This window comes from Rhipicephalus sanguineus, chromosome 7 (assembly GCF_013339695.2).
Source record: "Rhipicephalus sanguineus isolate Rsan-2018 chromosome 7, BIME_Rsan_1.4, whole genome shotgun sequence".
NCBI classification, from domain to species: domain Eukaryota; kingdom Metazoa; phylum Arthropoda; class Arachnida; order Ixodida; family Ixodidae; genus Rhipicephalus; species Rhipicephalus sanguineus.
In genome coordinates, this window is record NC_051182.1 from 137,719,965 (window position 1) to 137,743,229 (window position 23,265).

Sequence of the window (23,265 nt, forward strand, 5' to 3'; positions counted from 1 at the left end):
TTTATGAGGCATCTAATGCTTTCGCTGTAATAAGACCTTCGGGGAGGGGCTCCATTGCGAAGTACGGGATGTTAGTATAGCGCCTCAGTGCCCAGGTGAAATAGCCCGGCAATTCCAGCGGCGGTGGTGATCACGTGGCTTCACCGGAAGTGCCGAGCGACTCCTCGATGGACCAGACCAGCCGGCGCCTTCGAACGGCCGCCGGTTTCCTGTTCGCTCTGGTGGTCATTTCGCTGCTCAGCCTCAACCTGGCGCGTACGCTTCGGAGCCAGAAGCCGGACGAACAGCCGCCTGTGTCGCCCAGCGTGATGGGTGTCTTCTCCCAATGGGGCATGGTCGGACACCGAGAGTGCGCGAACACCACAAGGTCAGTCACCCGCAAGTCCGTCTCGGTGGTGCATCGGTTATGGTGCTTGGCTGCTGACCTGAAAGTCTCGTGTTAGAAGCCGGCCGCGGTGGTCGCACTCCTACGGAGACGAAATGATAGAGGCCCGTATACTGTGCGACGTCAGTGCACGTTCAAGAACACCGGATGGGCGAAATTTCCGGTGCACTCCACTACTGTGCGCCTCATAATCATATCATGGTTTTGGCACGTGAAACCAAGATAATAATATTATGAGTCACCCGCCGTCATGGCTTCGTGTGTATGACGTATTACATCTGCTAAGCTCGACGCTGTGGGTTCATTACCGATCAAGGCAGTCCGCATTTCGTTGTGTTAAAGAGAAGGGGGGGGGGGCTAAATGCAGTAACGTCCGCGCGATTTAATTTCGGTCTCGTAAACAAAAGCCACCTGGTTAAAATATCAATCCAAGGCTCCCCGCTATGGCGTGACTCGCAGAGATTTCGTGGTTCTGGTACCTCAAACCCCGGCATTAAATTTTGTTTCCCAGGTTCGTCGAGAGCACAAGCAGTGGGGCTATTATAGCGTGAGCAGTCTCCGAGCTGGAGGGGTTAAGGACACCTTAGTCGAAACCACGAAGAATAGATGGGCATGGGTAAGGCAGGTAGCGCCAACCGGTGGTAATTAAGGGTGACAGACCCGATTTTATTAGAAGGCAAGCGCGCGAGGGGAAGGCAGAAGTAGGTGGACTGATGAGATTGAGAAGTTTGAGGTGATATTGTGGCCGCAGCAAGGACAGGACCGGGTTAATTGGAGCAACATGGGGAGAACCTTTGCCCTGCAGTGACCTTAGTCAGGCCCATGATGATAATGAGCAGGTGAAGTTAAATAACTCTTGCTGCTGCAGTTATTAGAACCAGTGGCTCATAGCCAACAAGGGTCAAAGAGTCGCTCGTACAACCTTACATTCGGTGTTCTCCCCAATAAATCGCTAAATTATTTGCTGGTCCTGCACCATCAGGCTCTTTCGCGCTAACTTTTATTCTACGCTGAAAAGGGTCAAAAACACTGCATGCTAGAAGTGTACAAAGAATGTTAGTGCCTTCCGTCGTTATCCTAGATGGCTTAAAATTATGCATCCATTTCAACTCACCCAGCTTTTTGCATTACTCCGATTCAGTACGTACAGTAACAGTGCTCGGCGATTGAAAACGCGATACTCGGAGCACGTGGCTCCTAACAGTGATGGTTACGGTGAGAGGGAGAGCGTTCATGACGCGTGATAACAGCATCCGCGGTAGACAGCCGTTCAGTCTGTGGTTCTTGGTGGCGCCGGCGGAAGCGCTGCTCGCCATGGCTTCAAGACACTGTGCTCACGTGCCGTGCCGCGCTAAGTGGCTGGAGCTGGCGGGCGTGCGTTACCAAGGATTGCTGGGCTCCGCCAACGTCACTGAGAACCACAGACTGAACGACCGCTTACCGGATGCAGTCGCCATGCGTCACAAACGCTACAACCGCCACCCTCACCGCTTGAAGCCACGCACTCTGAATATCAGTCACCGAGCACTACACAGATGTGACACGAGACCATATGAAACGTGTCTCCCTCATCGTACAGGAACATCCTGAACCAGAACGGTACTGCGGGTGACGTTGCCGTCGCGGCGACCCTCTGCATGTGCGTCGCCCTTCCCAATCGCTGCGGAATCGGAGGCGGACTGTTCGCCATCTACTACAGCTGGTGAGTGCATTGCACAGTGCGTTCAATCGTTTGAGTACAGGCCTGGTGAATATATGCCGATGTCCCGTTTTGCGTATTGGTGGTCGAAGAAAGCGCTGGATGAACAAAGGCACAAGAAGAAAACACAACACGGCGCCTGTGTCGTGCGTATTCTTCTTGCGTCCTTGTTCAACCAGCGCTATTTTCCTCGACGATGATATATCATCAAGCCCAAATTTCTACCGTATTGGTATGTCGCACATGACGTCACGGGAACATTATTTTAGTCGTACCAACTATGGGAGGCAAATGCTCGGTTATCAGCCACCATCACTGTTAAACCACTTGCAAAAGAAAGGCGTTGAAATTGCAAACTTAACATTAAAAGAGCTTCGTGATATGTTCATATGAATAGCCTACAACATTATTCATATTTTTAGACTCTCTATTTGCACACATCATTTCAATGTTCGCGATGGTTATATATGTTGCCTTAGTTCACCGTTGTCACTTTTTTTACGTAATCTAGCTGTTTCATCTAGCTAAAACTATTTTTACGCCAAGGTTTTCTGTTGTACCAATGTTCAGCAATATTCCACTAGAGTGTATCCATACTCCTTGCGTACCTTTTTGTTCAATTTGTTTCTTCGTATTATTTATTTTGTCATACGCGCTGTCTGTTGCTGTCATTCTAAGGGGGCTGTCACCCCGTCAAGCTGCTCATGGTAGTACCTTTTTGTGACTGCTCCTTTCTTTCTTTGAAAGATAAGTAAACATTCAATTGCAATTGCAAATTAACGTATGTGATGAGGAGGCGTGCAGATGTAGACACAGCGAAACAGAACCAAACGCAAGGTCCAACTATCAAGTGAAAGGGTTCACCATGGCGGAAAAGAGGCGCAAAACTCCTCTGTGCGTGTTCCGGAATGGCAACGCCACGCGTCAATACGGCACACTTAGCATTTCATTTCTTTCTTCATGCAAACGAAGTCTGGCTCACGCGTGCGCTTCCGCTAGTATTGATATGACGAGCCTTAAACCCATTAAACGAGATTCTTCGATCTTGTGTCAGTGTAAAACGGCGCACTCATCGAATTTTGGCGCGCATTTGCAATGGCGGCAAGTGAAGGAAAGATACTTTTAAATGTGCTTCTATCCGAATATGATGTCCCCGTTATGTCTTTTCGCACCGTCATCACTCGCGTATCGTTTTGCATTGCATATCGTTTAACAGTAACAACTTTCTCAGCGGATTATCGGTTGTTATCGGTTTATCGCTGTGAGAAGAAACTGCTTGTCACGCTGTGATGCATTTTTATTACACAGCTCAGCGCACACAGAGCGGCAACTGCCTGTGGCACCCTGGACTGTGGGCAGCCAGCACTGCTAGAAACAAGCTAGCCCCACACCACAGACTCCTTACTGTCAATAAATGCTTTAGATGCGAAGCAGCTCTTGCTCGGGGCTGTGTCCGGCGGTGGTGGTGGTGTCCGCGCTCCACTGCGCATGCGCCTACTCTCTCTTCCACTCTCCTCCTTTACGCAGATGTTCGGTCGCCTTCTCTCCTCTCCTCCCCCGCGCTGCAGCAGCTGCGCAGCCTCTCCTCCCACGTGATGTAGCCGCGCCGCAGCCTCTCCTCCCACGTGATGCAGCCGCGCCGCAGCCAAATACAGCCTGTAACCCACGCTCTCCTCTCACTCCCCTATCTCATGCGTATATAAGCGCGTGCGCTCGGTCGGCTTCCGTCATTCTCGCTTCGCCCCCGTTCAGACGAATTGTAACGTCAACGTCGGTGCCACTCGTTCACTCGGCGCTAACGGAAAGCAACGCACAGACACAACGTCATGATAACACAAGCACTTAATACAAACCTCACACACTAACGAAAACGCCAAGTGAACGTAACGAAAATTTGGTGTGCGCCCCAATGCTGCTCCGCATCCCCTCATGGTTTCCTTGAGTGGGAGATGGTGTATTTTTTTTTTCATTCCTTCTGGACGAGCAGGTACCTGCGATGGCGGCTACGATGAAGCAAATCGAAACTCCCCGCAGTGTCCCCTTAGGTGCCTCTATACAGAGGACGATGTGGTTACCTAAGCAATTACGATGTGCAAATGCGCGAGCTTTGTGTAGTACACGGAACGCGGTGCCCCAGACAACCCGAAGGAGGTGTGAGCGGCTGCGAAGGGAGCACAGCGATCTGCAGCGATTACAGCGCCATCTAGTGAACCAGCCTTCAGGCTGAGCTCGATCGCGTGCACGGCCGCTTATCACTGTCATCTATAGCGACGGCAGCAGTACTCAACTCGGCAGCAGTGGTTAGCGCTTTCGGCTACGGAGAGGTAGCAGTGGCGTATCGTATTATTTTTGTACTACCAGATTTATTTTTCTCGTCCCACAAACGTGCATCAGCAGTATCCTAAAGATTTAGTTCGATTTGATTCAGGAAAGACAAGCAAGCAATCGTCGTTGACGGACGCGAAACTGCACCGGTGGCCGCCAACTGGAAGTCCTACGAAAGAATCGGCCGCATAACCAAGGGTGAGTCGCCTCGTTACGGCGATTGTAATCGTCGCGTTTGCTATCCTCGTTGCCGAAACCATTTTCTTCACCGGAAGCGCTTGCTGGGCGCCATCCAGCAATTCCAGCACCTACGTATCGTTGTGCATCACTCCACGACGAAGTGCAAATACTGCACTTCGCGCAGTTCGTTGGGTATCACACCATAACTAAGTGCCAGTACTGCACTTCGTTGGATATCACGCCATAACAGCGCAAGTACTCAGCCGCGCATTTCGTTGGGGATCACTCCACGACGAAGTGTAATTACTGCATGTACTTTGTGTAATTCCTTGGGTATCACGCCGTAACGTATTTCAAGTCCTGCTCTCCGTGCATTTCGTTGGGGATACTTTGTGTCGCACAATTCATTGGGTATCACGCCATAAATAAGTGCGAGTGCTACACTTCGTGTGATTGTTTGGGGTATGAAGCCACAACGAAGTGCAAGTACTGCACACCGTTCACTTCGCTGGCGATCACTCCACAGCGAAGGGGAAGTATTGTGCTTTGTCCACTTCGTTGCGAAGCCTTGAATAACGTTGCTGGAATGCCGCGGCCATCGAACTCCATAGAAGAGGAGAGGACGACGGCTCATCTAAAATAATTTGAAAGTAATTTCATTACTTTTCAAAATAGTCATAATGTGACATTATTAACTTTCGGCCACCTGTAATTTGTAATGTAATTTAATTACAGTTTGACACTTCCAGAAAAGTAATTAGTAATCTAGCTTAATTACTCTTTAGGAGCAATATTGCCATCTCTAAAGGAAAGCCACGCTAGGCGGATAACAAACAATCACACCATCTCCCGTTAAAGGGACCATGAGGTGATGCGAAGCAGCGTTTCGGCATGCAGAGCCCGCGTTTCAGAGGGGTAGGGGAAAGGAGGAAAGAGGAGAGGGGAAGTGGAGAGGGGAGAACGGGAGAGGAGAAAATGGGATAGGGGAAGTGGAGAAGGAGACAGGGGAAAGGGAAAGGGGAGAGAGGGAGAGTACAGGGGGTGAGGGGAGGGGGAGAAGAGGTGTGTGTGTGGAGAGGAGATGTGTGGAGAGGGTTCGCGCATGCGCACTAAGGGTGGTCACGCCGCACACCACCACCGGATTGAACTTCGCTATAAGATGCTTCACATCTAAAATTCTTTTGGGAAAGAGAAGACGACCCAAATGCTCCGTTTCTTAGCAGAGTGTATGTATAGCAGCGATATTCGCGCTAACCTTCCTGGCGCATGCTCAGCCATGTACGTAGGCGTGCCGGGGCAGATGGCCGCTCTGGAGACGATACTAAACGTGACCGGCACCACAGTGCCCTGGGCCAACCTCTTCGTCGACGCGATAGCCCTGGCGCGTGACGGCTTTCCGGTCAGCCCCGAACTGGCCGAGATCATCGCTTCCAAGCCCGAGATCGGCACCAGTCCACTGCGGTACGACTTTCCGTCTATTGGTTAACTATATCTTTACTTCTGGAGCAAATCAAAGGGAGCCCTGTAACGCTTTTTAACTGTATTTCGTAGCACTGTTGTGAGTGTAGCATTGAATACATAGGTGAACGCAAAAAGAATTATAGATTGATGCAGGGGACAGAAGCTATTACACTTCAACGTTCACTACTCGAGCATACAACGAGAGGAAACGTTTGCTTTTGCATTTCATTAATAAGGAGAACTATAACAGACAATAATGCCAAGGAAAGTAATTGACGCCTTGCCTGCGATCGGCGCTGACTAAGACTCCTAGGTTAAAATGTACATGTATACCCCATATAGTGGACGGCAGGATGACCGTCGCCGTAGCTCAGTGGTAGAGCATCGGACACGGTATTCGAAGGTCGCAGGTTCGGTCCCTGCCGGCGGCAAGGTATATTTTCGGCCACTTTACTAAGTAACACCCCCGCCCCCTACTTTCCTTGGGGTTATTGTCTGTTAGTTCTCATTATAATAATGTGTCTAACAAAGAATAACGAAAAAACGAGCCCTTAAGAGTCATCTTATTTCCTTCTTTTGCATTTCACTCTCTTGGTGACGCCAGCGCTTGCTTGCAATCACAGAACGTCTGTTTATATATATATATATATATATATATATATATATATATATATATATATATATATATATATATATATATATATATATATATATATATATATATAATGTATAGTCACGTGATTTATTCACGTACAAGCTGCTAGAACGCCGAGGGACGTCAAGGGCCAAGATCCAGGCAAGCGCAAGCTCGGGGCGCGTGGCTGTCGCTCGCACTGTGGCTTGCTTTCTTCGCTCTTCGTCGTCGTATATATATATATATATATATATATATATATATATATATATATATATATATATAATGTATGTATACATTAGCTTCGAAAGGCCGTGGATCTTGCAAACTAATGTTACTGCATATGTTTCCCTTAAGGATAAAGCTTCCTACAATACTTAGTACTAGAGGGAAATGTGGCGCTGCGGCCGTTCAGCGCCACGGGGTTGACGGGTAGTACATGGATTTGCCTCGTCTTCCTGCTTGCTGCTTCGAACACACCTTTGACTTCGTTTTGCTGTTGTCTTTGGCTTTTGTTTCGGGCAAAAAAAAAACATGGCTCGTCATCGAGCTCGAGAGCTGATTTGAATTATTGGGTCCAAAAGAGCTGAGGCGATGAAGTGGGAGTGCTGAACGTTTGTTTAATAATTACCAGTTTTAAAAGTAAAAAAAAAAGCTGCACGGAGCCGAGAGAACGAAGCTTAAGCAAATCCATGTACAGTAAAATTTCGTTAATTCGGGTTTCACGGAACCCGGAAAAAATGGCCGAATTCCGAATTATCGAAAGTATCAAGAAAACAATAAACAAATGTATATTACGCCAATACACTTTCATTTTCTTGATGAATACGTAAATCCTACTTACTTTGCATAAGAGCGGCGTAAAAGACGCAATTTTCGCCACTCGTGACTTTGTACACAATGAAACGTTCTAACCCGAAACGTTCTAACCCGAAATGTCGTTACCGTCGTTGCCATACGTTTCGCGCTGATGAAGATGGCGATGCAGACTGCGCCATATATGTTTCGGTTGTCGGCGAACGCCGTTTCCGCATCTTTGCGTCACACACTTGCGGCGACTCGCGCTCAGCGCGCTCCGAGAATCGTCCGAACTAACCGGTTTGCGGCCAAATATCTCCGAATTGCCGAGACTTTTATCCCATTGAACAATACGTATGCTTGCCGGGACCAGAGAACGGGTCTCAATAATCCGATTTTCCGAATTAATGGGAGTCGAATTAACGAGCTTTTACTGTACTACCCACCATTCCCACGCTGGCTGAAGTGACATGCGTTGCAGCTCCCATAGACAGTAGCGCAAGATATCCGTCTATAGTGTATATAACGAAACTCTATTCTCTTAGGGAGCACAGACAGTAACCCTATAGCTCCCGCAGCGACATCTTCTGGCGAGACGGGCGACCGCTGAAGGCAGGCGAGACGCTGGTGCAGAAGGCGCTGGCTGCAACGCTTTACGACCTCTCCCAGGGGAAGGCGTCCGTCTACGAAGGACCGCTGGCTGCTGTTCTCGCCAACGATTTGCAAGCGGCAGGTGGGTCGCTGAAGCTTATACTACACCAATATCCAGATATATTGTATAAACGTGTTTACTGGACGCTGCCGTAATGGTCGACCGGTAGCTCAACTAACGGCTCAATTCACGGGCCCGGAGCACGAGCGGCGTTCACGAGCATGTTAGAGACAGATACACTAGATGGAGCTTGAGAGGATGCCCCACTATGGCGTTACTCTTCGTTACAATATGAAGAGTTCACATCGATACCTCATGTCGAATAAGCAGTTGAAGACAAGCTTGCGATACTTAAGTTTACTAACGTATCAGTCGGTGTTCTTGCCTGCCATTGTTAGTTTAATGTATGTATGTATGTATGTATGTATGTATGTATGTATGTATGTATGTATGTATGTATGTATGTATGTATGTATGTATGTATGTATGTATGTATGTATGTATGTATGTATGTATGTATGTATGTATGTATGCATGTATGCATGTATGTATGTATGTATGTATGTATGTATGTATCTATGTATGTAAGAAAAACTTGCACTGCAGGTACCGCTCCTATGTGCTTAGCAAAGTTCCGACGAATAATGAAATTTCGTGATCTGAATCGTAGTGACCTGTCCGGAAATGAAAAAATGTTTTGTCCGTCCACGGAGAGACGAAGTCCCGCAAGGTTAGGTAGTCTTTATTATATCTTTAATTTAAACTTCATCAAGACGAAGTGTCTGATTACAATAAAGTGGCGGCAGGTAAGCTGGCTAAGACAATTCTAGAGAAGGTGATGGCTCCACTTGTAAGGTTGCAGTCGGTGGCACAAGTGGCACTTGAAGTTGTGTCAGTTCCGTGCTGCTAGGGAAGTTAAACCGGCGTTTGTACTGCGGCACTGACCTGGCGTGAAACTAGCGAAAACAATCTTATGTAAAACTTTAGAAGTGTAGTAAATGCTGCAAATTCAACACGAAAGGTGAGGACATAAGAAAAGATGCACACAGAGCACCAGTGCTGAGCTTCCAACGGGATAAGTCTTGGGTGTCCTGCACTGGCCCAGTGTGCGCACGTTTTCTGATGTTTTCGTCATTTGTGCTGACTAATTTTGCTAGATATCGCACCAACTTGCCCAGATCAAAGCACTCCTGCACTATACTCGGTTACAACCTAAGATGGCAGCTCCGCCCACGGAACCGCGGTGCGCCTGGACTTCAAGGTCAGTCGTGTGGGGTGGTGTTCGCTCGAACCGTAAATGTAAATACTACGGGTATTAAGAATTAAAGGTTCGTCGTTACTACTGAAAACATTATGTTTGACTTAGTAGCGATGCCAGAACCTCTGACGAAGTTTACCAGGGCGTTCAACTTTTTGCCTACAACCACCGACACAAACATGGGCCTCTCTGAGAAAGTCAGTGACCTGAAACGCTCGAGAAGTGCTTGACGTCACGAAAATGTGTCAGCCATATTGGATGGAGCATTTATGCAAATCTCTCTGGGAGGGACAGCAATGGCTGTGGGCGGAGCAGGCATTCTTTTCTTAGGTTGTAACCGAGTATAAGTTATTCTTACAAGTTACTGCTCTTACGTGTGCCTGGATTATTCATCTACAATTGCGCAGGGGGCTTCTTGACGGAAGAGGACCTGGTCTCCTATCGGGTGAATGTTACAACGCCCATTGCTTACGCGCTGCCCGGAGGTCACACCCTACTTGCGCTCAGACCGCCCGCTGGAGGGCTCTACCTTGGACTTGTGCTCGGTGAGGAAGCAACTTCACACGCGTATATACCTCAGTGAGACTTCATGCGCTCATAATCGTTCTGAGCCTTCCAAGAAACGCACTCGCTCTAAGTTCGGGTATTCGTGACGTTTTCTTTTGAATACGTAGTTCCATGTGAAAGAGATAAATACGTGATCTACCGAACTGTGGCGCTTGGTTCCTCCCTTCCATTCAACAAGAAAAGTGCTGCCAAACTCTAGTCGGTATAGACCAGACTTTTCATCACTTACAGGGGGCAGCCATAGAACTCAAGACCCCGATAATGCCCGGCCTGTCCTTATCGCATGCTGACTGTGCTGGCCGCAAGCGTTGCCTCGCCGTCAGTTATGAGGTAGCCAAGCACGCAGCCCCTAGCGCTGGCCGCGCCGACTGATGAATGCTGGAGCCAAGATTATGTCTAAAAGTGGGTGCGAGAGTCGAAACAATCTGGTCTGTAGTGTTAATACTTGTTTTTATGCTCAGCTCATTGCCAACAGTTGCCAGAATGTTGCACACTCTAACACTCTAAGGGGGAGGCCTGCTACACGCTTGGTAATGCATTAAGTTATACAACCAGACTTCTTGTAAGACATGACAAGCCTCTGTGTGAGAGACGCGCATTACATTACTTTGACATTTAAGGGACAAATTACCTAGACTTACGGGCAGGAACGCAGGTTAAAATGAAGGGGGTACTGCCTCCACTTGCCTCTACTGGTGTCACTCGTGTCATTACTATCACATCCACCTTCACCATGATCTCCGCACCATGATAGCTGAGCGGTCACAGTGTAATGGGTCGCTCTAGCGATATTAGCAAACAAATGTCTCCATTGTCCGTTAGAACATAAGAACAAATAAAAGCTCCGCCCTCAGGACTGCGGCGCGCCTGTCATTCATCTGTGCAAGAGAGTCGTGCTAGGTGGTTTCCGTTCTAATCAAAAATACTTTTTCGCTGCTGATGTAAATACCAGGCATATTATGAATGAAAAGTTCGTCGTCCCTTCGTAAACTGCTACGTTTCGCTGAGCAGTGCAGTCGGAATCTTTGCTAAAATTTGCCAGGAAGTTCAAGTTTTCGACCGACAACTAGCGACACGAAGCTGCATGGGAAAGTCGCCGTTACCGAATCCGCGAGAGGGGCATGACGTCACGTAAATGATCAACTGCCATTGGATAGGACATTTATGCCCGTTGTCGCTGGGCAGGACGTAGATGGCTGGGGGCGGAGCTTGCATTTATCTTTAGGTTCTAACCGACTATAGTCAGTTATCTCATGCAACATCTATTAGAGAACACAGCGTAGGGTTTCTCTAGCGCACCTCATAGCTCGACATAAAGAAAAGTCGTGGCATGCACCATGGAGCGGCAAGAAATGTGGAGCTCACTCAGACTCACTCATGAAATATATTTTGTTTAGGACTCACTCGGACTCAGACTCGCCAAAATTCTCCTCATTCGGACTCACTTAGACTCAGACTCACTAAACTTTTCCCCAACCGAACTCACTAGGGCTCGAACTCACAAAAACATTAGTCACTCGTACTCACTCAAACTCAGACTCATGGCTTAATCTGAGCCTGAGTGAGTCTGAATGAGTCGACTCATGAGTCCGTTAGCGTATACTTAACTTTTTCGACGATAGCGTCAATGCTCGCTTAGTACCAAAACCTCACATAACTGGTGCTCTACTTGGCGCCTTTTAATCACGTACCTTCAAATACGAGTTATCAATGGTTGTAATCCAGTAAGGACACTTTTATTGAAAGAGATGACTTACACGAGATATCTTTATCAACAACTTCCCGCGAAAGGTTTAGCCGGAGGTAAGTAAAAAGGCCCCCCGCCCCGCGCTCCGTAACTCACGCCTCTCATCAATAAATATTGAGATGGCGTAAGAAAGCTAGTGCTTTGTAGTATGTGTGAGTAGCGGTGAGTATAAACGTGAGCCGGCATAAGGCTGACAGTAATGCTGAAGTTGAGTAAATTGGACCATATGTCGGGAGAAAATGTGAAGCTCACTCAGACTCACTCAGAAATAAATTTCCGGTCTTGGGCTCACTCCGACTCAGACTCACCAAAATTTTCCTTATCCGAATTCACTCAGTCTCACGGAAATTTTCCTCACCCGGACTCACTCAGACTCAAATTCACGGCTCAATATGAGTCTGAGTGAGTCGACTCAAGAGTGAGTTTGCCAACCTATGGCCCCCACCCTCTCATACGCAGGCGTGATGGGCCACTTCGTGCACCCTGACGGTTGGATACCGGACGACAGCATGACATCGCATCGGTTTGTCGAATCACTCAAGTTTGCCTTCTGCCGGCGCAACGAGCTCGGAGACCCGCATTTCACCGACGTGGACCCGGTAAGACAATGAAAACGCAAACTGAAAGTGTAAATTTTGAACGAATAGCGCAGACCGTAGCACACTAGAAAGTTACAGCACCGGCGCTCAGTGGCGTAGCCTGGGGGTGGCACACCGGACACGTGCTCCTCTCTAAATTTTTTTCTGCCATGGGATACAGAGCACAAAATGACACTCGACCACACTTACCTGCCCGGTCTCCACTTAGCATCAAAGAGATGCCCCCACCGAAACAAATTTCTGCCTACGCCACTCCAGGCGCTAACCTTCTTCTTCTAGTCGCCGTTCGTCCGCTCTCGTTGTTCAGTCATGTAAAAATTCAGCGAACTAGTCCCGACTCGCTAATTTCGCAAAAGTGAAGGCTTCGAGCATGTGGGCGCAAATCAGGGAAATCAGAACAGTGAAGATGCGTGACGGTGTCATCGCATACTTCGCCAACTGCACACGAAATCTCATAGCAGCCTTTGCGAACAGTCACGTAAAATATAATGCTAGTCACTTCAATGGCGATGAGGCCTCAATGCTCAAACACATCTCCATATCCCAGCCGATATGCTGATTTCTGTAGGCAGTCTTCTCTGCAAGTCCGTCTTGCTCTATTTAAAGCTCTTGCCTTCACACACATTCCTTGATATACGATGTTAATACTTTACTACGGATGATGTATTAACGTTCTTTGCTATGTCATTATGCCAAATACGGTACGCACATTTATCCTAAATCTGATTTGTCGTTCCTAAGAAATCCTTATTCACTCTTTACGGATGGTTTACGATGCTGGCGCTCGGTCATAGTTGAGCTATTTTTGCACACTCCGAGCCCTTATACGAGATGATATCACATGTCGACCACGATACATTAAACGCATCGAAGACGTTATATGAAATCCGATATCAGTTCTGGCTCATTGCTGTTGCTTGTGGTTTAAACCATCATGTAGAAATTGAAGCACCGGTATGGCTTTTTTTTCTGTTTATTTGAAGCGTAGACAACGTTGTTCCTCATAACTTGTAGCACTTGGAAATGAATATTCGATAGCTCCATAAGTTCGCATGCTACTTACTGTTCATAAAATACTTGTAGACAGTTGATTCTATGGTCTAGCTTCTTAAAGCGTTTGCAGGTTGAGATGTGCATGTGCTGTTGCAGGTTGTATAATTTAGAGAAAATCACAGATATAAACGCCTGCAGGCTTTGATGCACTGCCCAAGCAAAATTTTCGTCAGCACCCATGCCTTTACGCCTCATCGGCTCTCGCGGACTCGACATTGGCAAGTGCGTGATTTGCGCTTCATAGCCTTGGTCGCTTTTGCACTATTGAACCCAGCTTAAGAAAAAAATCTGCATCGACAAGGAGCAAATGTGTGAAACACCACCGCTCTCGCAGATTCTGGCCGAAGCGATGTCAGCCAAGACCATTGCCAAGATAGCGAGCACAATCGAGGCTCACGTGGGCCCTTCACAGGACCCCGGCTACTACGGCTCCCCCTTCTACGGCTCGTTGGGCGAGGGTACCGCTCACTTCGGATTCCTTGCGCCAGATGGGGACGCCATCGCGGTTTCTTCGTCACTGAACTCCTGGTGAGCTTCGTATATGTGCGAAACACACGTTGTAGTGAAATTCCGTTACAACGAAGTAGTCCAGATTGAGGCGCGACTCCGTCCATCCTGTGAAGAGCTGTTGTAAAGATTTCTGTATCAGAAAAGAAGGGTCTTATTACGTCTATGGCGAGCCGTCAGCGTCTGGAAGACGACAACCAAGTTGCGCCTCAGCTGCTCCGCACGTTCGAGCCGAGCGCGGGAGATTAAGATACCGGAAAGAGTGACAGCGTCTGTTGTAGTCCATGTGCGAACAACGATAAATAAAATATGTGGGATAGCAAACTCATCACGTTTTCCCACACGTCTAAAGAGAAACCTGACAATGGCGCAGTGGGTTAAACATGCTAAACTTTTTTCTGTTTAAGCGTGATGGACCATGCTAGATGGCTTGGGTAGCCAGGGCATCTCTGCGCCTGCGTGTAGTATATGTGTACATCTCATGCTCAGCACCGCATGAAACAGATGATAGTTTGCGATGTTTTGTTCTACATGTGTCCTTTTTCGCCGTGCCCAGTACTTTTATAGCTTGCGCAAAAAAAGTTGTCTGATTACGTCAGCGATACACCCATCGCACTGTAGTCGACGGGAAACGCGTTTGCTTGAACGAATCCTATCTAAACCATGTTAATATACCTCACATCTTAGATCTACTGCGCGTGCGCGGAAGTCGAACTTTTGCAGTTCATACTGTCATGAAACATTTGGTAGCGTGGCGCTTCACTCTCCCGTCTATCCTCTATAATCTCTTTCCACAATATGTATTTAGCGCCAGAAACAAGAATACGTAGTAAATGCGTCCAGCCTGTTTCATCCTTATATTGCACCTACACTCGCAGTCTTTATTGCCCAACTGTGCAGCTTGGTTCTCTTTGTCCCTATGTTATTAGAGTTATCAGGCATTAACTTTCATTCCAGCGGTAAAAGGTTTTATCAGAATTAGAAAGCGGTTTTCGTGAGTTGTTTTGTGTGGTCAAAAATGACAATATGCTCGTCTTTACGGCACGCAGGTTCGGATCGATGGTAATGTCTTCCAAGCACTGGCGTCATATTCAACGACGTCATCCGAGACTTCGATCTGCCTTACGAATTCGACCAGTACAACCTGTCCAAGACGCTGCGCAATCAGGTGCGAAAGCGAGTCGACATGATAAATATTTTTTTATGGCACTAGCACCTAGCACATTGTTTCTCAAGGAGCACACCGGAATTCACCCCAGCCAACCTTAAGTTGGGGTTGGCTAGAATTTTATGAAACGCCATTAAGAAATAAGAACTGATATAAGCCCACCCATCTTGCACCCATCACCCATCTTGCCCAGAGCTTATTCATGTGTAGTTCGTTATGCAAAATGTGACCTACACGTTCCACTGAGATGCCAACAGCCCCGGCAACTTCGCGCAACTTCACTCTCCTGTCTTCCAAAACCATATCACGCACACGGTCGATCAATTCAGGAGTTGTTGCACTTTTTGGGTGCCCTTCACACGGGTCATCTTGAATGCTCTCTCTCCCCCGCTTAAACTCAGCAGCCCCATTTCTTGACTGTGGAGTATGAAGGTGAATCTTGCTTGTAAAATTTAACAAACCTTTGGTGAAGTTCATTCGGAGATAAACCTTCTTTTACAAAGAACTTTATCACCGCACGGTACTCAAGCTTCTCCATGCCTTACGGTGCTTTACACTACACCCACTGTGATCAACTGTGAAAGCGAAACTGCTAATCGGCACCAGATGGCGTTTCATCTGACACTTGTATGAACGTGCACATGAGTGCTGCAAGTTCTAGCTCGCGTGATTCTTACTGAGGCTGAGAACTTTTCAGACCACCCTCGTATGATATCGGAGCATAAGTTTAGTAACGATAACGGCAAACTAACACTGAAGATAATATATGCAAATTTATTGAATCAGCTTAGTGAAAGAGCGGGCTGCTTTCTTGTGGATTTGTGCAATCACGATGACACATACCCACCACGGAACAATCTTATGTTACTCATAAGCTAACTAGTGGACGATGGGGAACAAGCCGGTTCTAGTGAATTTTGTATGCACACTGAAGGTATACAACCGCCATGGTCGTCTAGTGGTCATGGTGCTCGACTACTGACCCGAAGGTCGCGGGACCAAATCCCCACCATGGGCTGCGCATTTCGATGGAGGCGAAATGCTAGAGGCCCGTGTGCTTAGATTTAGGCGCACGTTAAGAACACCAGATGGTCAAAGTTTCTGTAGCCTTCCACTACGGCATCCCTCCTAATTATATCTTGGTTGTAAGCCCCAACAATTATTACAACGAAGCTATGCAAGTCGACGGCAAAAAGCCTGCCAACATGAACCAAAAGTTCACCAAACGCTAGGGGTTAGCGCCATTAAAGACACTTAAACGAAACATTCAGGCCGCCTAAGTTGTTGTTTTTCTCTCTGGAAATCAACCAGCCGTATATTTTTTATCATCATTTAAATGTACAGCACGTTACTATCATACTTGCGCCAGCTCGCAAAGCCTCTTGCGCATTGGAATACACGTTTTCTGTACAATTAAGCTCTTCGCTAAAGACATGGCCAGTATAGCGAAGTATTCCTTACGACCCGGCTCTATGATGTGCCGTACCAGCTGTACTACACTTACAATGAAGTGACCCCTGTAATCGAAGTACCTTGAAGGTGTACAACAATTTGCGGTCCTTCGGTCGTAGTCATCTGATAATGGACGCTCTTGCATTCAGAAATCATCCTAGAATGCGAAGTCCGATTCATGCTGACTGTATGTAGAAAAATTGCATTGATCCTATAAATGAAGTCAGGGTACGTGAAAATTAACGGTGATTCAATTGTAGTGATTTTATCCTCCCAACAACAAAAACGCTCAGAAGTGTGCTTGATATACTTTGAGTTCACTTATTACTATTCATGTTACAGTCAAACCCTGGTACGTCAAACCTAAAGGGGATCACAAAAATGTTTATATACATGTAATTTAATCTATGAAGTACTTTATACATCAAAAATACTTCATGGTGATTTTGCATATCTTCGATGTAGGTAAATAGTTCGTTATATGTGCAGTCGATATACATTGTAATCATCAAGATGCCAACCCATGCCCTCAGCATGTTAGACTGTCCCCTTTGTGACAAATAACAAGAATAAAATTATTAATATTAATATCTGGAGTTTTTACGTCCCAAAACTACGATATAATTATGAGAGACGCCGTAGTGGAGGGCTCCAGAAATTTCGACCATCTGGTGTTCTTTAACGTGCACTGACATCGCAGAGAACATGGCGAATAAGAAGAGTCACTGCTGCTTGCACTGCGTAGTATGTACGAAAAAGCAGCAGTAACTCCTGTAGGTGGAACAAATTTCGTTTAACTTTTCATGTAACCTGCGGTAAATTCTCTTAGATAAGGAACACCCTGAGAATTGTTATTCCTTTCTGCTGCCAAGTACCTAGCGTCAAGTTTTCCTGAAGACGTGAGAAATAGGGCGAAAAAAGTTTCATTGAACACTTTTCTTGGGCACCTAAAGAAGCGACTTGAAAAGGGATATGAACCCTGAATTGTTGGGCGTATGCAACTTACGGCGCAGGTGGAGCCGGGTAAGAGGCCTATTTCCACGATGACTCCGTGTATAGTGCTGCGAGACGGGCACGGAGTCGCCATGGCTGCCTCGGCTAGCGGCGGCGGACGAATCATTTCCGGTATTGCCCAGGTGAGACATTACCCTGTGCTTTTCGAGACACGATATGTCACGGTACGAAGGTAGCATCTTTCTTGCCAGAGCACTTTGACACGTGCAGTCAATGGCAGCGAAGACAGAACAAGCGATAGTGGATACATCTTTGCCGTTTTACACCGAAGCTCTCTCTGGCTAAGTTAGAGGGGAGGGGAGAGGGGAAGTGGGAGAAGGCTTGCGCATGCGCAGTATGGGTGGTCACGCCGCACACCACCACCGGATTGAACTCCGCTATAAGATGCTTCACATCTAAAACTCCTTGTGACTCTTTTTATGTCGTCCGTATTCCTTCCGCTGGGAAACATCGGATGCTTCGGACATCGGATGTCAACTTTTACCACGCTGTTGACATAGTTGCATTTTACTTATACATCTCTCACACATTTTTTTCTGACAGGAGGTCCCCCTTCAGCCAAATGCTCTGGGACCTCCTTCTGTATACTTATGTAAGCACGTATGTTTTGTATGAAAGTAAATAAACTGAAACTGAAACTGAGACTGTACACCACACGAGTATTATAGACCTTTGTTTTCTCCTCACCCATTCACGTAGGTTGTGATGCGTGTGCTATGGATGGGCCAGACGGTGAAGCAGGCCTCCGATTGGGGTCGGCTGCACCACCAGTTCGTACCGGGCACGCTGTACGCAGAGAGCACCGTTAGTCGCGTGAGTCGTGAATTCTTCACACTAACCCCCATCTAACTCGTCGATTCTTGTCTTAGATCAGTGTGAAGCCACGGCACCATAACTGGCACTGGTTTTTGCGCGTGTGCACTTGTTCACATACATTTCTTTAGACCTTTCAGGCGCCACCTTTCAAGAACTGTCTGTGGATGTGTCAAATCGGTACAAAGTTATTTCAAGGCACTCAGTATTCTATTGCAACAAAAAATAATGTCATAATATGTTCATTTATGTGTGTTATAGTAAATAATCCTAATTAAGTTCAAATAAATACCTATTTATCATGAAGTCATTCAGGCTCTGTTTTAGCATAAACAGAAATCTCGGGCTAGAAATGTACTGCTAAATCATTTTTGGTTATCTCCATTTTGAGCAAAGAAAAATTATACTTTTCACGTGGCTCACAGGAAGCGGCATGTCGAACGACTCGTCCAACGTGGTAGTGCCATCAGCAAAGTGATTGTATGCAACAGTACACTGCAAAATGAAGTTAAATGAAGACAAATTTATTATGCAGGAGGTTCAATTCACCCAAAACTCCATATGTCTTGCTCTTTCTTAGCGCCTGGTTGATAGAAATAGCAAAAACAAGTGGTGTAAAGAATTGTGTGCATAGCGTCTCAAAGGGTTAATCCCAATGTTAACTGACTTACCAAATCACCTATCATTGAGCGCATAACAAGCCCTTTGGGCATCGGTAATATATGTCACGTTTCTACACAGTAAAAATAAATCCTGGGGCCTTTCAGTTCCAACGTGGGAGTTGCCCGCTTCGGGCTAAGAAACCAGCGTGACCTATTGTACCTAAATGAAGTTCTATCCACGCATGCATCTGTCTTCATGTCCTTGTGCAAAATTTGTAGTGACCTGTTTCACCTGTTGCTACCTCTAAGTGTAGTTCCGGTCGCACGTTGTTTAAGTATCATACAGATCATCATCACCTTCATCATCAGGAGTCTGACTACAGCAACCGTCGGGCAAAGGCCTCTCTCATGTTTCTCCGATTGAACCGGTCTTGTTCTTGGACATCTTCGTTGAAATCAAGATGAAATGAGCATGGGTAGGGAATGTAGCGAGAAGGCAAGACAACCGCCGGTCATGAAGAGTGTCAGGCTGGATTACAAGAGGAGGGAAGGGCGCCGTGGGGAGGCAGAAAGGTAATTTGGTAAATGGGATTAAGAAGTTTGTGTGGTAACGTGGTCGCAGCAAGCACAGGATCATACAGACAGCAGTATATAACAATAGTGGTTCCAATGAAGAAAATCAATTGGGAAGGATAGCAGGAATGTGGACTACAACGTATACAACAAAACCTGATTAAACAGACTATCTGCTTACATGTCGTCGTGCTATTTCAGTGTGGATTCTAATAGAGACCATCGTTGCTTATTGTAATTACCACATCAGCCACTCCTTCGCACGACGCTTGCTTGCAACGGTCCTTCCGAGGCAGTAGTGCCCTCGTACTGCGTCATCTTCTGGTATATATCACCCATGTCACATTTTTAACTGACCGAGGCCATTTCACCTCATTGGGATGATTTTATTAATTACACAAGTTTTACGCAGTTTTAGCGCGCGGGATATTAGGCCCTCATACAGCCCCTTTGCACTATCACTGATCACTCTCTAACCATTGTCCTGGTGCTCTTTGACCATCACTGGCCATTGAGCCATTAACTACCATATATGCCATCGTCATAATCTCTTTCGCACGTCATTGTAGGAAGTTGTGGACACGCTCAAGTTCTTCGGCCACAAGACGGAGGTCGAGGACAGGTCGCCCAGTGACGTCATGGCAATCGCACGCACCTTCGGTGAGGCCAGCAGCGGCGACCGCATCTACGCTACCTACGACTTCCGGCGACAGACCAACAACTTCGTGGACGGAGACTGACACCCACCAGCGTGTTTCGTCACTTCCGGCACCGCACGCGACGATGGGGATCGCAGCGCCGTATGTGGACGGCATCGGAAGTGCACACTGTTGTAGATCTATGCAAAGTTGGCGCGAGTAACTCCACTGCGAACATTCTATAGCTTATTGGTTATATATAGGTAGAAATCAAGTTGCAAGATTTCAAGTGTCATTCTAATGTATTATGGAAACATTCAAGGCCAATCTAATACCAATTTCAATATTGTACCGCAACGTATTGTTGACGGTAAACACGTGTTTGTAAAAAGTGTAGGAAACAGTGTTGCATTTACGGCATCAATAAGTTTTTAAGCGCCCCACGAAGATGCATCAAATAAAGCAGAATTTGCTACCGATTTAAGCAGTCCACATACCTTTAGTCTTATTTAAAGCGTTCTCTCACACGATTATCGCAATTGCGCTGACACTGACCTATTATGCCTGTCATCTGCGTAATGTTTCTTTGAATTTAATTGTGAATATATGCAAAAGCTATTCTTGTGGTCTTCTCTCTTTATCTTATCTACATGCTCTGCTGTTAAGCTTCAATGTATTCGTATTTTTTTGTAATTATGCGCGACTTCTGTGTAACTGTAAATAGATCCTGCGCCAGTTACTCCGACCAAATGCTCAATAAATTCGCATATACCGTCCCACATCGACCGTATGAAAGATGCATTTCTTCAGCTATAATTACGCATCTGAGTCAAAAAAATTAGGTGGCCCTCCTCCAGAGTGCAAGATTACAGATGCATTATTCACGACATCACAGCAGCTTGGAAAAAAAGAAGAGGAGTTGACATTGATCATTGACCTAGGTACCTGGTGGTTCCATTGTGACGTCATTCTGACACCATTGGGACGTCACATGATGACGTCATCAGGTTACATGGCAGCTTGATCAAAGGTAAGCCGATCACGGAGGCAGCGCAAAACAGGTTAGGTGCTTCCTATCCTGGAGCCGCCTCAATGGGTGTGTATTTTAAAAACCCCACAGTACACGATTTTGTTTGTGTAGCCGAATCAAAACAACCTGGTAGGTGTGCTGGTTGTTCGCGCTATAACATCCTTTACACGCTGCACAAACAGCACAACTACGCAGTAATGCCTCAAGCATTACTTGAATATCATCGGCGTACTGCATCTACGTGATAATTAGCACACTTCCTTTAATGAAGAAAACCTATTCCTACCTCTATTCTTGGTGTTTCTGGTTTGGTGCACCCGCTTCGCCAGTCTCACCCCAGCAAAATACACAGTAGTCCTGCACTGTTGCTAGTATCGGTCCACTCCGACGACCATCTCAAATCGACGTTCTGTGCTCCGCAGTCTCGCAAGACTTCCAAGTTTTGCCAGGCTTTTGGTTCAGCTTGAAAAGAAGAACTCATAATACATTATTCTATTTATTCAAGACTCCCTGAAGGTCCTCACGCAATGAATGTATGCAATATAAAACACTTCCTTTAATCAAACAAACCTCTCCATGCCTCCATTCTGGGTGTATCCAGGTCGGTGCGCCTGCTTGGTAAAGCATTAAGGTCTAAGCTTTCCGAAATAAGTCACCCCGATGCGTTCGGATCATCGCAATAGACGTCGAAAACCTGTCAAAAAAGTTGAGCCCCTATCACCCGTCATAAGGCTCAACTTTTGTCTGACGTCACGCCAGATATCGTGTTCTGTATAGACGGCTGTAATGCGCGATCAGCAGCCCAAAACACCAGTGTGACGAAGAAATGCGCATCGTCTCGTAAACAGCACCGAAATACCCTTTCTACCAGTCGAGAAAGGAAGTTGGCTTCCCAGCAACGCACACCGTGGGAAAATTTTTTGGGCCGTTCCCGACAGCATAGGAACGAAAAATACGCATAACAGGTCCATAGCTGCAAGGTGTGACGTCAGACAAAAGTTGAGCCTTATCATGAGAGATAAGGGCCTCAACTTTTTTTACTGGTTTTGGGCATCTATTGCGGGTAGGCCAATGCATCAGGGGATCCTTGAGCTCGGAAGCAACGCATAGTAGGCCCATCGCTGCAAGCTGTGACGTCAGACAAAAGTTGAGCCTTATCGTGGGTGATAAGGGCCTCAACTTTTTTTACTGGTTTGGGGCGTCTATTGCGGATAAGCCAATGCATCAGGGGAACATTGAGCTCGGAAGCAACGCATTGTAGGCCCATTGCTGCAAGCTGTGACGTCAGACAAAAGTTGAGCCTTATCGTGGGTGATAGGGGCCTCAACTTTTTTTACTGGTTTGGGGCGTCTATTGCGGGTAAGCCAATGCATCAGGGGAACATTGAGCTCGGAAGCAACGCATTGTAGGCCCATCGCTGCAAGCTGTGACGTCAGACAAAAGTTGAGCCTTATCGTGGGTGATAAGGGCCTCAACTTTTTGTACTGGTTTGGGGCGTCTATTGCGAGTAAACCAATGCATCAGGGGAACATTGAGCTCGGAAGCAACGCATTGTAGGCCCATCGCTGCAAGCTGTGACGTCAGACAAAAGTTGAGCCTTATCCTGGCTGATAAGGGCCTCAACTTTTTTTACTGGTTTGGGGCGTCTATTGCGGGTAAGCCAATGCATTAGGGAAACATTGAGCTCGGAAGCAACGCATTGTAGGCCCATCGCTGCAAGCTGTGACGTCAGACAAAAGTTGAGCCTTATCGTGGGTGATAAGGGCCTCAACTTTTTTTTACTGGTTTGGGGCGTCTATCGCGGGTAAGCCAATGCATCAGGGGAATATGAGCTCGGAAGCAACGCATTGTAGGCCCATCGCTGCAAGGTGTGACGTCAGACAAAAGTTGTGCCTTATCGTGGGCGATAAGGGCCTCAACTTTCTTTACTGGTTTGGGGCTTCTATTGCGGGTCAGCCAATGCATCAGGGGAACATTGAGCTCGGAAGCAACGCATTGTAGGCCCATCGCTGCAAGCTGTGACGTCAGACAAAAGTTGAGCCTTATCGTGGGTGATAAGGGCCTCAACTTTTTTTACTGGTTTGGGGCGTCTATTGCGGGTAAGCCAATG

General features: G+C 46.9%; 1 protein-coding gene and 1 non-coding gene across 4 annotated transcripts; both read left to right on the top strand.

Moving 5' to 3' along the window:
- The first annotated feature begins 1,750 nt into the window (after positions 1–1,750).
- LOC119400062 (scoloptoxin SSD20-like) lies at positions 1,751–20,820 on the top strand. 3 transcript variants are annotated; one of them, XM_037666984.2, is made up of 5 exons: positions 1,753–2,087; positions 4,513–4,607; positions 5,864–6,070; positions 18,199–18,312; positions 20,057–20,816. In XM_037666984.2, exons 1-4 carry the CDS (start codon positions 2,023–2,025, stop codon positions 18,306–18,308), a joined length of 477 nt encoding a protein of 158 aa, XP_037522912.1. In that variant the 5' UTR covers positions 1,753–2,022; the 3' UTR covers positions 18,309–18,312; positions 20,057–20,816. The 3 variants fall into 3 exon arrangements, with proteins under 3 accessions (XP_037522914.1, XP_037522912.1, XP_037522915.1); XM_037666986.2 differs by lacking the exon at positions 18,199–18,312 and having other exon boundaries at positions 1,751–2,087; positions 20,057–20,818; XM_037666987.2 differs by lacking the exons at positions 1,753–2,087; positions 4,513–4,607; positions 5,864–6,070 and adding an exon at positions 17,495–17,621 and having other exon boundaries at positions 20,057–20,820.
- Trnap-cgg (transfer RNA proline (anticodon CGG)) lies at positions 6,410–6,481 on the top strand. Its single transcript has one exon. It is a non-coding gene; the product is annotated as a tRNA-Pro (tRNA).
- Positions 20,821–23,265: the final 2,445 nt, after the last annotated feature.